At 53.1% G+C, this 13554-nt stretch overlaps 1 protein-coding gene across 1 annotated transcript in view; it reads left to right on the top strand.

Annotated features, from left to right (window-relative positions):
* Positions 1-13554, top strand: part of COL4A1 (collagen type IV alpha 1 chain) — a 129169-nt gene that overhangs the window by 84230 nt on the left and 31385 nt on the right. Inside the window, exons 19-24 of the mRNA XM_072976534.1 lie at positions 1030-1114; positions 1447-1482; positions 3528-3692; positions 6822-6917; positions 8780-8863; positions 9557-9627. Coding sequence (XP_072832635.1) covers positions 1030-1114; positions 1447-1482; positions 3528-3692; positions 6822-6917; positions 8780-8863; positions 9557-9627 — 537 coding nt within the window. The remainder of the gene's footprint in view (positions 1-1029; positions 1115-1446; positions 1483-3527; positions 3693-6821; positions 6918-8779; positions 8864-9556; positions 9628-13554) is intronic.

The raw sequence follows: 13554 nt of genomic DNA, 5'->3' as shown, positions 1-13554 counted from the left end.
CGATCAGTCTCAGGGTCGTGTCTGCGCTGTGCTGTAATTGTTTAAGCCATTTTGCCCAAGTCTTTATTTATTTATTTTTTTTACTGAGGTGTAGTTGCTTCACAATGTTCGTTTCAGGTGTAGCCCCAAGTCCTTTCTGAAACAATGAAAGTGTTACCTCCTCTCGTTTGCTACTAGGATGTGGTGGTGGATGTTTACACCTGCCGGGGTGTGTGTGTGTGTGTGTGTGTGTTAAGTGGGGGTGTGAATAACTCCCCAGGCCATGTTTCCGGGAAGAGGGCTACTGGGTCAGGTACTGTGGAGCCTGCTGATGCTCTGACACGTCACCGGTGGATGATCCCACTCCCCGGGTTTGCGAGCCGGCAGCAGCCTTTGAATAACCAGGTTTCCTCACCTTACCTCATCAGCAGACTGTAATGATGCCCATGATGTAACTGCTACAGAGGGATTATATTTTCAGGATAACATGCAATACTTACCATTGTCCTCATCCCTGACAGTTCAGTGATGCAGAATTGGGGTGCACTGGTCCACCCCCTTTTAATGAGGCCCCCAGTGCGTTCTTCCCGCCCCGTGTTCCTAAGACCTTAAGGAAGCCTCACTTTTGACCATTAAAAAAAGAAAAATTTGAGTGTCCCTTTTACATTTTGCCTGAGGAAACTTCTGGCGTTCTTCTGATAATGCTCCTTAAAGAAGAATATTCTTCTCGCTTGTGTGAGTGGGTAGAATTTTCAAACCTAAACCTCAGAATTAGTGTTTTTCTCACTTGATTTCATTGGTGAAGCTCCCACTAGGCCAGTTATTACAAAAGGGAGCAGAACCGCCTGGCAAAGTTCTCTGCAAGGAGGGCGTTACTGAAAATCCATTTCAGCGTTTTCAGACCTCCCCCCTCCCCTCCCACCACCTCTTCTTTACTTTCTCGTGTCTTGAAATAATAAAAAAAGTGCTTGTTTCTTCGTGTGTGCCGCTCTGATATACAACCCAGCCGCTGCCAGGCCACGCGAAGATCTGATTTCTTCTGTCGTTCAGGCTATTGGCACAGGACCCTTGGGAGAGAAGGGAGAGCGAGGGTACCCAGGGTCTCCGGGGCTGAGAGGAGTGCCTGGTCCCAGAGGTGAGGACCTTTCTTCTTTCTTCCCCTCCTGCTCCTCCTTCCTCCCAGTCTTCCCTCTCGTCCTTCCTTTTCTCCATCTTGGACCTGTACTTGGGTAACACCTGCGCCATGCAGGCCCGCGTGGTGACTGAGCCCTGTTCAAGCCGTCTTTTGCAGCCACGCTGTGTTTCCGGCAGCCCGTCGCCCTCCCCGCACCTCCGCAGCGTCAGGGCGCTGTGTCTCCCTTCCTTCAGCGCTCCCCGTCCGCGGGACCCCAGCTCCCTGAGCACAGAAATTCACAGCCTGAGCCACGAGTGCAGCAGCTCAGTCTGACCCTGTCTCCCTCCTTGTAGGCTTCCCAGGACTTCAAGGCCAGCCAGGCCCTCCAGGTGAGCATCCCTCACTGATTTTGGACGATTTGTACGACTTCTCAGTGACTTATTTTCTAAACACGTTTCTCCTGTGTGTTAGTTAGATATTTCCTAGCAGTTTTGTTGCACATTTCCTAGTTCTGAAAGCGAGGTGTGTTCCTGGGACAGGGTTTATTTTGCAAGTTACACCTGGCACAGTTACACGCCTGTGTGTCACTCTGTTGCACTGGGGCGACTTCTGTCTCTCGTCAAGTTCCATCCCCTCGCCCTGGCTCTGATCTAACCCCCGCCTTTCGCACTGCCCCCCGGGGCTCGGCCTGCTCTTTCCAAAGATTCTCACCCCCCACCCTCACCCCCACCCAGCACCCTTGCCGACTCGCCGGCTGCCTGGAATGCCTTTGGTTCTCAGCTTGAGACCAGACTCGAGGCTGCAACGTCTTCTGACTGATCTGATCGAACTCTAATCTTGCTTCTACGTGGACTCCTGCGTCCCTGAGCGCATACTTAGTCTGCAGCTGTTTTGTGCTGGTTTTGTGTTCCTAGCGGACTGTGTGCTCCGGAGGCTGGGAGCTGCCCTCTCTGTGTGCACAAGTGCCTGCAGGAACGCGGGCGCGTGTCCCCCACACCCTAGAGCAGCGGTGATAAATGCCGGGCTGAACCCCTCCTGGGTCCTGAAATTGACACCACAGTCGGATGATCCTTAACTGAATTTTTTGTTTCTTATTTTTAAGTTTATTTTTTGCCTTCCTGAGAGTTCCTAAGTTTTAAGTTTGCCCGGAGCCCCATCTTTTATTTTTGCTGGAACAGACAGCACCCCCAGCCCCAGCCCCACCGTCTGGGATTCACGGCAGCAGTGGCTCAAGGCTGGCCTCCCTGGCCCCGCTGTTACTGCTTTCTGCGAGAGCTTGGCATCTGCCCTAAAATCCTCCTTTTTTTCCCTTTTCAACCACTTTCTTCTCCTTGGTCATGAAGACTGCTGGGCCTTCCAGCTGTCCTGGTGGATGCGTCACTTCATGTCTCCCCTGAGCATTTACCATAACTACTTTCTAAGACGACTTATCTGCCCCCACAAGGATCTTAAGCCATCATTTCAAAAGCTTCCTTTGAAGTCGCTCTGGCCTTGTCTGCTCTCAGTGCAGCCCCCACCCCGCTGATTGCAGAGCCGGCCCTCAGGTTGTGCGTCCTCTGCCCGCCCCCGCCCCCCGCCCCCCACTGTGAGTCATCCTTCCACCTCTGTCCCCCTCTTGCTAGGGCAGTCCATGCGGACACCCTCCATCCTTCTGTCTTTAATGTGTTGCACTCACGGGCTCAGCGACTTACAACTTTCTCATCTGGGACTCGAGTGAGCCTTTGGGTTTTGGGGATCTGGCCGTCCTCCCTGGAGCTCCTTGCCCTCCTCCGCTCTGCCCTGCATCCTGGCCAGTGCTCCCTGCATCACTCCTCCGCCAACCCTCTGTTTTCACACGCTCACTCCTCCCGGGCTGGATGCTGGGACCGGGTGCCACCTCTCTGCTCTCCAGAGGGAAAGCATCTTCACCCGCAGCCTCCTGAGCCGTCCTGCCCGGGCACTAGGTCCCAGCCCTCCTCAGCTGTCGCGGGGCCCTTCCAGCCTATCCTCTCAACACTCACAGCGGCGGAACTCGACTTCCCTGCTCGGACCTGGCTGCTGCCTCCACCTCGGGCTCTTTCCCAGGGTCGCCTTCCTTGTCCTGGTCTCTCCATCCCGGCTGGTTCCGCTCGGTTCCCACCCCCCTGCCCACTTCTTTGTTTAACCACTGTTTCGATGCCTTCACTCTCTAAGCAGAATAGCCATTTCTTTCTTACACTGGGAACGCTATTTGCACTGAAGGGCAGTCACAATGTTACTGTCGACATTACGCGTTCCTTCGCCTCAAAGTTAATTTGTAGGGAGCGTTTGACCGTCAGCGTTTAGGGGTAAGAAGCCAATGCAGTTTTTCCCTTGTCTTGAGGGGCTCTGGTGTCCTGGTCATTTTACTGTGACCAGTGTTAAGAGAACCAGCTTGTGCTGTGCTTGCCTCCCTGAGGTTCTGTTCTGGTTTCAGGCTTCCCGATACCAGGCCAGCCTGGCGCCCCCGGCTTCCCCGGTGAAAGAGGACAGAAAGGTGACCAGGGTTTTCCAGGCGTGTCGTTGCCCGGACCAGGTGGAAGAGATGGGCTCCCGGGCCCCCCTGGCCCTCCCGGACCCCCTGGGCAGCCAGGCCACACAAGTGAGTTCCCTTTGGGCCCGTTTCACGTGGTGTCCCTGCCGGGACAGGTGCTGGGGCGGAGCTGCCGGGGTCTGGGGCGGGCGGCTGGAGTTCGAGTGCATGCACAAAGGACGGGGGTCCAGTGACTTGGGAATCACTCATCACACCCCACTCGGGTGTCTTTGCAAAGTTAGTCATGCTGCAAAGAGGAATAGCAAACATAAAAGAAAGAAGCTGGTTTGGAGGAATAAGAGCAGTAACCAGCTCGCGCCTCCTGGCATCTAAAGCTCAATGGTGGACCGGCTGAGCCGCAGGGCTCTTACTGTGGATGCAACGCGTTTCGTTCACCTGAAGACACAGACTGGTGCTAGGACACACACGCACACACACACACACAGACACACAGACACACAGAGACACACACACACACACACACACGCAGACACACACACACACACAGAGACACACACAGACACAGACACACACACAGACACACACACACACACACACGGAGAAGGGACCGCATGGGCGCAGATGGCACATTCACGTCATGAGTGACCTCAGATCTGAACCGCGCTTTTCCTAGCTTTTTCACCACAGCCCACCATCAAAGCTGGGCACACAACACGAAGTGCTTGATTCAGTGAAGGGGGCCCTGTGATCCCAAAGTAATCCCAACACAAAATGCAAGAACATTTCAAAGGATTTCAGCTGATAGTTCTGTGGGCGTGAGTTCAGAGTTCCCGCAGCCTCAGGTCCAGCGTGTGCTCGGAGTGTGTGCGGCCCTGGTCCTCCCACGCTGCAGGTACCAGGGGATTTGTTTGCTGGCATGCAAGCTGTCCCCATGAAAGGAGCCCTCGTGGGTGAGGCTGTGGACAGAGGCCATAGGTGGACTGGGTGGAACCCGGCATTCCGGATCTGAAGCTTCCCTGGGAGCCCGTCAGCAGGACGCCCCCGACAGCTGTGACTTCCTGGGAGCTTCCTCCCCTTCTGATGTGAAGCGTGGAGAAAAGATAGAATACTGGAGTCCTGAAGGCACCCAGTCCAAAGTCACTTTTCTGTGTGTTCGAGATGAGGTTATGGGCGCCAGAAGGGCCTCTGGGGCCTTATTCATTCATCACTTGGTCACTAAGTCATTCAACAAACAACGGCATGCCCACAGTACGTCAGGCGCTGTCCTAACACCTGTGACAAAACTCAAAGTAACCCTATTGTCCTGGGACGCGCATTCGGAGACCGAAATCAAATAAATAGGTGGACTATGTGGTAACAGGAGGTGACAAATACAGGAGGGAAGTAAACAGAGGAACACGGAGGCCTGGGTGCGGTGAGGCCATGGGTTGTAGCTTTAAATAGAGTGATGGGCGAAGATACGGAGGGGGCGAGAGAGCCAACCGTGGGGAAATCTGGAACTTTTTTCTATATTCGTATTTTCCCAGTTCTGAAATAGGAGCGAATCTCACATAAAGACGTGAACGTTCCACTGCTGTCGGTGAGCGGGATGTGTGAACTGAACACGCTGTAACACGCCGCCCCCTCCCATTGCCAGGTTGCCCTTTTTAAGTCAGTGCAAATTACGTGATTCACAATCGCAGTGTGTTAAGTGGGAATTTATAAATGCAATTTTTACTCAGATTCACGGTGCATGAATCTGCACGAATCTGAGTGCAGAGGCTACATCTTAAAGCTGATTGTCACCTTGGGACCTGTTAGCCGCTCACTAACGGAGCGGCACAGCGGCTCCGACCCCCCCAGGGCCCCCCACCCCATGCTCTGGCCCCGTGTGGCGCCCCTCCTTGACCTTCAGAACGCCTTGGAGACCATCGCTGTGTCCTTGCTTTAGACTCCACGCTGTTTCAGAATGGTTTTGGTGAAGATGCAGTTGCTTTCTTCCTGGGGCTGCGTAGGGATTCTGGTGGCCAGGAGCTCAGCAGGAGGTGTGCTCTGGACAAACAGTAACTTTTTGTTCATCGCCGTTCCCGCACCTGCGTTTGCAGAATCAGGGAGTCCATCCGGCTCGACTGGCGGGGGCTGGGCACGAGCTCACCGCCTTCAAGGATGTGAGGGAAGCTCTTTGTTTTCTTTTTTTTAACTTAGGTACAGTTACAATGTGTCAGTTTCTGGGGTGCAGCCCTGTGTTGGGGAGGTTTGGGCTCCGTTATAGGCCTTCGTGTTTGAGAACAGACCCACCACTGCCGATTGGGTCCCGTGTGAAACCCCACAGTCTGGGGACGCTCCCGTCCCCTGCCCATCCTGACGGAGACCATGTGGGCTGCGGGCGGGGGGCACGAGCTGCAGCCACGAGTGTTTGGGCGACAGTCGTGACACATGCCTAGCAGGGCCTCGTGTTAACCTGCTCACTCTTGTCTCCTTCCAAGCTGCTGCAGAGGGAAATGTAAACTCTCTTGCTGCGTGTATCTAAGTGGTAAAACGCTGCTTTTCTTTTTCCCTTAAGGGAGGCACTGAGGCTTGAACCCAGGACCCCGGGCATGCCAAGCAGTCGCTCTACCCCCCGAGCTATACCCTCCCACCCCCAAAGCAATACTTTTTTTTTTTTTTACTAGAACCCACAACAGGTGGGGTTTGCGTTACTGCAGCTCATTTCCTTGCTTCTTCACATAAGTGATGCTCAGAACTGAGCAGGAGTAAACGCTTAGAGGCATCTTCCCACGGCAGTCTGCATCTCTAAAATTATGATGACTTTGCTGTAAGTTTGCTCAGGGGAAAAAAAGGCATCAAGTCGTTCAGGTCTCCGTGTTGGCTTCACACATGTAGGACATGGACAGGTCACCAGTTTCTGAGCCTCAGTTTCTTAATCTGTGAAGTGGGGATGATAGTGATTTTCCTGCAAGAGAGCAGTGAAGTAAGGTTCAGGACGGGGCGAAAGAGCTGAAGTGCGCGTTAGAAACGCAGACTGGGCGTGTTGGCCATGGCGGCTTGTGACGGGGAGTGGACGTACCCTACGTGTGCTGGTCAGACTTTCCAAGTTAGTAAACTGGGATTGTTTCGGGCAACTGAAGCTGGATTTCTGATACTCACCAGGCAGTCTGCAGAGTTCGGTTTGGTTGCGGAGATTGAATTAAGACAGGGTGGAGATACCTGCTTCAGTCTGGTGGCAGTGAGCCTGTCACTCTACAAACTCTGTTTCAGATGGACTCGTGGAGTGCCAGCCAGGACCGCCCGGCGACCAGGGTCTTCCCGGAAGTCCGGGGCAGCCGGGGTTGACGGGTGAGGTTGGAGAAAAAGGTAAGAGATTGGATTTTTTTAAGCAAACGGCTGTGCTTGGGAACGCGCCACGTTCCTGCAGCCCTGCTGGCTTCGGGTGGGTGTGGCTGTGTCCTTCCTTTGTTTGAAACGCTCCTCGAAGTGCGCTCCTAAGACGCGTCTCCCTACAGCTCTGCTGAGGTTGTCGGGCGTTTGAGAGGCAGTTTCCACCTGAGAGGCAACGGGGAGACTGGTCCCTGAAGTCAGGTCCCTGTCCTTTACCCTCCATGGTCAGCAGACTAAACTCCCAGAGTGGCACCTTCCTGCGATCTTTCAGTTCAAAGGCTGGGAGTCCCGCTGTCCAAGAAAGCACGTCCTTCCTCCCAGCTGAGTCACAGACGCCTGCACAAATTGCCCGTCACCCCTCCAAGCACTGTTCCCGTAATCAGCGTGGGCAGATCCGCCGACGCCACCCTTGGCTGTCGGTTTTATCTTTCAACTTTTCAAGTGTAGACTGTAACGCCAACGCAGGACTCACCCTAGTCCCTCCCCGGTCTTGGGAAGGGTGGCCTGTCGCTGTACAGACAGTCCTGGTGTCGAGCGCAGGGAACGCAGGGTGCCCAGGGAGTGGAACAAAGAGGAGGCGGCCCCGGAACCCACCCCTCTGGGTACCGTTTCTGGCTTCGGATGCCCAGGATTTTCACTCTTCAGAAGTCTAAAGTGAAAATTCATGGAAAACACCCTAGAACTCTTGAGAGCCCGTCAGAACCTTAGATGGAAGTGGTCTTGGATTTGGGGGGCACGGCCGCCAGGCGGGCTCACCTGGTTCTCAGTGACTGTCCCTCATCACCGCGCCCGGCGCTCTCTGAGGTGGGCTCTTCCGTCTTGTGGCGGTGCCACTGGTCAGACAGGCCTTCGTACTGAGAGGTCTGCTTGTCCATCCCCTGGACCAGGGCGGAAGCCTCTTCCTCCTGCTGCCGTCATAACCCTGCAGCAGAGCCGGCAGCCTGCCCGGACCACAGGGCGAGTGCGTCTCCCCGACGGCCACCTCCAGCCCCGGGACTCGGACCCGCACGGGTCCCACGGCGCCACAGCTTGGGGGTTTTCTAGCCGACGTGCACGGCATCTGTCCCACTGATGGGCTCCTGTTCTGCCCTCATTCCTGACGGTGGAGTCTGCCAGGGTGGGGTGCACCCTGACCCTGACCCTGACCCTGACCCTAGGGCGAGGGCCGAGGAGGAGGCAGCCCAGCCTCTGACTGCTGAGCCCAGGCTTCCCCACGGGCACCGTGCTCTCTGACAGCCTGATCGGTGCCTAGGAACTGACATTCAAGGTTCAGGACACCAAACACCTCCCAGACTCTGGCCTTTTAGCTTAGTTTGAACATCGAGACATAAGAGGTTAGAATTTCCAAAGAAAGGCACTTCTCCTCATCTTTTCTGCACTGTGGCCCCTGCTCTTGCAGCCGCCTTGCCAGCTCCGGGCTGCCTTGGCTTGTGTGCCCTCTTCTTCCCACCTGCCATCCATCAGCCCGTAACACAGGCTCAAAGCCCTGGAGTTATCTGTGCCGTTTGCTTAAAAAACCCCAAATCAAAGAGAAAGATGTTGAGAAGTCTTAGAATTTGAGACGAAATTATACGGTCAGGTCTTCGCAGGCTGATGGGCAAAACTGGGTTCCGGGTCACGTGCTGGCGAGGCAGCTCCCGTGGCTTCGCCAGGCAGATGGATGGCTTCTTACAGCACAGCCATGGCTGCCTGCCAAGTGTGCAGAGGGTGGCGGGAACACAGGACCACCGGCAAGCTGCAGTGGACACCACGCTGTGAATGACGCTGGTCCCTCTGTCCTCCCCTGTGCCACCACTGCTCACACGTTACATAGGAGTACCCCGTGTCTCCTTTTTTAGGTCAAAAGGGAGAGAGCTGCCTCATCTGTGACACCACAGGACTTCGTGGGCCCCCTGGGCCACAGGGACCCCCTGGAGAAATAGGTAAGACCCTAGGTGTGAAAGGGACCGGGCCAGCGTTTGCTTCCGTGGGTTGGAAACTTGTCACTGCCTGAGACCTGATTTTCTGCAGCAACACTAGAGCAAGATGTGAGCACGTTGTCACCCCTCCAGGATGTGTCCAGCTTGTTGAAAATGATCACGATGACTTATAAATCCAGTGTCATAAAGATTTCCTAAGAAAAAGATAGCAGCATATGGTCCACGGAGCTCAGCACATTTTGTTTTCTCAGGGGAGGTTACCACGTGGTCCCGGGCATGCCGGCGGGGTGTGTGGCCAGCCTGCGTCAGTTACCTGTGTGCATTTGGGGTCACTTTTCCCCTTTCTGAGCCCATCTGGGCATTTCCATTATTACTCTCTTGAGATTCTTCAAGCATCACCCACTTCGTATGAAGATCTTTGGACTTTCGAATCTTGAAAAAATATAATCGAAGTATTAGCAAGTGTCTTAGTAGGGAAGGGTAGAGCTCAGGGGTAGAGCACTTGCTTAGCTTGCACCAGGTCCTGGGTTCAATCCCCGGTGCCTCCTCTAAAAATAAACCTAATCACCTCCCCTCTGGCCAAAATAAAATAAATAATACAACAATAAATAAATAAAAATACCAAAAGATATATAAACATAAAAGAAAATGTCTTAGCAACGATGTGCTAAATCTTTCCTCTGTCTCTCACGGAAGGTTTTCCGGGACAGCCAGGGGCCAAGGGGGACAGAGGCTTACCGGGCAGGGATGGCCTTGAAGGATTGCCGGTAAGTAAACCTGGCTGAGTTCTTGTACGTGTTAGACGTGGCCGCCGAGCAAAGCAGCGCAGTGTGCGTTTTTGCATTTGTGAACCCTTGTCAGCGAACAAGTTCAGCACCGCTGATTTCTATAGTGGTGGAGGAAGCCAGACCTGTTTCCTTCTAGGAATTTGAACTATTTAAAAAAAAAATTCTTCTTCTTACAGACCTATAGTTTGAAAATCTCTATCACCAACGTCTATTGTAAAGACACTCAAATCTAAAACACAGTGTCTTGATCACACGGACGTGAAACCTTTCAGTGAAGCAGGAACCAGCTTCCTGCCTTCTCTGCTTTGTTTGAGAGGACGCCGTCGGGCCAGTGAGGGCAGCGCTGCCCCTCGGCACCGAGGGCGCTTCTGTGTCGCACGTCATCAGCTCTGTTCCTAAAGCTTTGGAGCCTCTGGGCCTTGTTCTCATATTGTCTTTGTCCTAAGCTCTGTAAGCATCAGCTGTTTTTCACAATTCTTTTTTTTTTAATTTTAAGAATTTAATTTACTCTCTAACCCGACATATCCGAACATTATCACTTTGACGTGTGATCAATATAAAATGAGGTGTTTTACACTCCTTTGTTCTTACTGTGTCTTTGAACCCCGGTGTGTGTTGTGTTCTTTCTAGCATGTCTCAGTTTGGACACTTTAATTTGCAGCAGATAAAACTAAATGTCATGCTACCAAGATAATATAGTTGTGTTTAATGACAAAGTATTTTATACTGCTTCAATTTTAAATTTTAAATTAGTTTAAGTTTATAAAATAAAAAAAAACTTCCCTGTTTGCACTAATCACATTCCTTTTTTTTGTTTGTTTTAATTGAAGTATAGTCAGTTATAATGTTGTGTCAATTTCTGGGGCACAGCATAATGTTTTAGTCATGCGTGTACATACAGAGACTCATTTTCACATGCTTTTTCATTATAGGTTACTACAAGATACTGAATATAGCTCCCTGTGCCGCACTGTATAAACTTGGTGTTTATGTTATACATGGTAGTTAGTATCTGCAAATCTTAGCCTCCCAATTTATCCCTTCCCAACCCCAGTTTTTACAGATTCTTTCCCTCCTCTTTTTTTTTCTTTTCTTCTGTTCTTTTGTCATCAACTGGAAGTCAGATCTTTGTCAGTATTCTTTTTGATGTAGCTCTGAAACATTCGTAATTTAAAAAAAAATGTCTGGAAGGTTCTATCCAAGCAGGTCAGGGCGACAGTGAGTTGAAATGGGAGTGAAGTGGCTGGAATTCACAGGAGTTTTCTCCTTTTGAAGTTGGATCTTAGGCCTCTGCTTTCCAGAGCTTCCTGGGGGCCTGGGGAGCTTGCTTAGAAGTCCCGACTGTTTAAAATATTTCTAAATAACTCAGAAGTTCACAGAGCTGGGAACGCTGGCTGTGGTGGGATCAGAGCTGGATCAGCTCTGAAGGTGACAGACAGAGTCTGGTCATGGCTTTATCTACTCAGCCTTCTTGGAACACTTCTGGCCTCAACGCTGCCTGGAACCCAGTCCAGACGCCCCCCGCCCGCTAGCCTTAAATCCAACAACATTGGAAAAGAGGAAGGAGGATGGTTGAGGAGAAGTCAGGATAAAGAAGAAAATGAAGACCATGTACAACAAAAATCTGAACCCCAAAGCCCTGTCCAGCAGGAGCTTGGAGTGGAGGGAGAGCACGTCCAGACCTGTTCCGTGGGTCAGTGACTTAGGGAGCAGGCAGCGGGTGTCCTTGTATGAGGTGCTGTATGGTCCCCTTATTTCAAATTTGGCCGGAGGGTGGAAGAGGTAGCCCGCAAGCCAGCGGAGCACACTGGGAAGTCGATTTCAGGGAAAAGGGATGGAGAGCTCCGTTCTGCACTTGATTTAGGTGGCGTTTCTGTGACGTGCCCTCCAGAAGCCCAAAGTTTGATTTGAAAGCCGAGAGCTTGATTTTGGGGAAAGGAGGATGGTCACAAGAGGTGGGCACCTGGCTGAGATGATGGAGCCCCCCCCACCCCCATCCCCACCCCACCGCAGGTCACTCGGGGGGGACCTGCGTTGATGGGGATGACTTCTCCCCAGCTCCCCCACGGTGGCACTGCGTGCTCGATGCAGACCACAGGCGTTGTCAGCGCCGCTCCAGTTCAGATACCAGCGCTGAACTTCCCGGCAGCCTTTGTTTCTTCAGCGTTTATCTTAAACAATGTAGATCAGAAGGCTTCCGAATCGCTTAGGATTAAGAAGTTCTGTGGCAAAGAAACCATGTGAGCTCTCCTGGAGTTGTGAATGTCACTTCCCCAAGAGAGTCTAGATTTCTCCCTTAAGTAGAATGGTGGTTGGCAAGGTCATCAGTATTAAAATAAAAAATGGTGTTTTCCCACCCTGTGCTCGTGGTATTAGAAAGCACTGTACGTCCAGGTGGTGAAAAACCAACATGAAATATCACAAGAGGCTGCTCCTGGGTTGGGCGTCACTTCTTACGTTGGCACTGATGTTTTAGTGGTGGATGTTGCTGGTTCAATGTATCCTTCCCCTGGTGCCTCCCTGTTGTAGACATTAGGCGCACAGAGACAGAAAGCGTCGGTCCTCCGGGGACTGGACCGAGTAGCCTGGGCACCTTCCCCTTCCCTGAGGAGATCTGAGTCAAGTGTCCTCTGTTCCAAGGGGGCACTGCCAGCCCAGGAGCAACTGCATCTGTGTCCACTAGAACTTCCTGCTGGGACAGAATGTTCCGTGTCTCCACTGTCCAGCTTGGTAGCCATTGGCCAGTGGTGGCTGTTGAAATGTGGCTGGTGTGACTAAGAACTGAAGTTTTCATGTTATTTAAGGTTTTAAATAGTGCGAGGCAGTGCAGACTCGTGGCCGGCTTCTGGAGGAGCTCTGGGATGTCCTTGGTTGTGTGTCTGAGAAAGTGAAGCTGTGCCGTGTGCTCCATCCCTCAGCCGGCGCTGTCCTGGCTCCCGGCAATGGCAGGATGGGCAGGAACCCAAGTCAGCCCCATTTAGTGGGGTCCCGAACGTACCACCTGCGTGGCCGTGGGCAGCCTCTAAACCCCTCCAAGCCTCGCCCCCACCCTTGTGTAGGAGGCAGCCCTTACTAGGTGACAGCTGCCTCTTCCGGGCTGTGTGGTGTGGGGACAGAGTGCAGGCTTTGCAGCCTGGCTGTGTGCTCTTGGACGGATCGCTGACCTTCTCGGGCGATTAACTTCCCCGCTGCTCAGCGGTGGTCCCAGTGTTTTCTCTGTAGAGTTGGGTGAACGATCAGGGATGAAGTGTCAGGACTTGGGACCCATCTCAGGCTCTTAATAAGTGGTAGCTGTTTTAAATCCGAAGATTGTCTGGCTTTGGGTGTGTCCCTGTCTCCCAGCTCCCTCCTCTGAGGAACACCAGTTACACACACACACACAGGCATGCGTGCACGGGGTCACATGCACCCAAGAACTGCTTCAGAGGGAGTTTACAGAAAGGAGCGCAAACCAAGTGAATCCTGCAAGAGCTTAAATTCTGCCAGGTGAGCCGGGAGGCTGAAGGGAGCAGGGGACAGAGACAAATGCTTGAGCCCGTGGCCCTCTTCCCGTGAGCCCCAGCTCTCGGGGCAGGAGGAGGCGCCACCTGTGGGTGCGGGCACCCCTCGAAGAGTCAACTTTCCAGCCCTGAGCAGTGGCCCAGCAGGTGCTGCCTCTCAGGAAAGCCAGTTCTGTCCTGCTGACCGCTCGGAACACTCCAGAGCTGGCCCGCTGCTCACTGCCCGGGCTTCTCCTGCCCGGGGTGCCCTGGCCGCCCCTCCCTCTTCTGGAATTGCGGTGGGAGCGTGAAAGGACAGCGGTGCGATTCCAGCACTGACCAGGCTTAGAGAGCGTGGTGGCTCCCAGCTTCCACCCTTTCTCCGGCTTCTTTTTCATCCCCGCTTTTCAAGGTGGTTTCTTTCTTT

This window comes from Vicugna pacos, chromosome 14, assembly GCF_048564905.1.
Source record: "Vicugna pacos chromosome 14, VicPac4, whole genome shotgun sequence".
Classification (NCBI taxonomy): domain Eukaryota; kingdom Metazoa; phylum Chordata; class Mammalia; order Artiodactyla; family Camelidae; genus Vicugna; species Vicugna pacos.
Note: the sequence above shows the minus strand (reverse complement) of the source record. Positions and strands in the feature narration are given on the sequence as shown.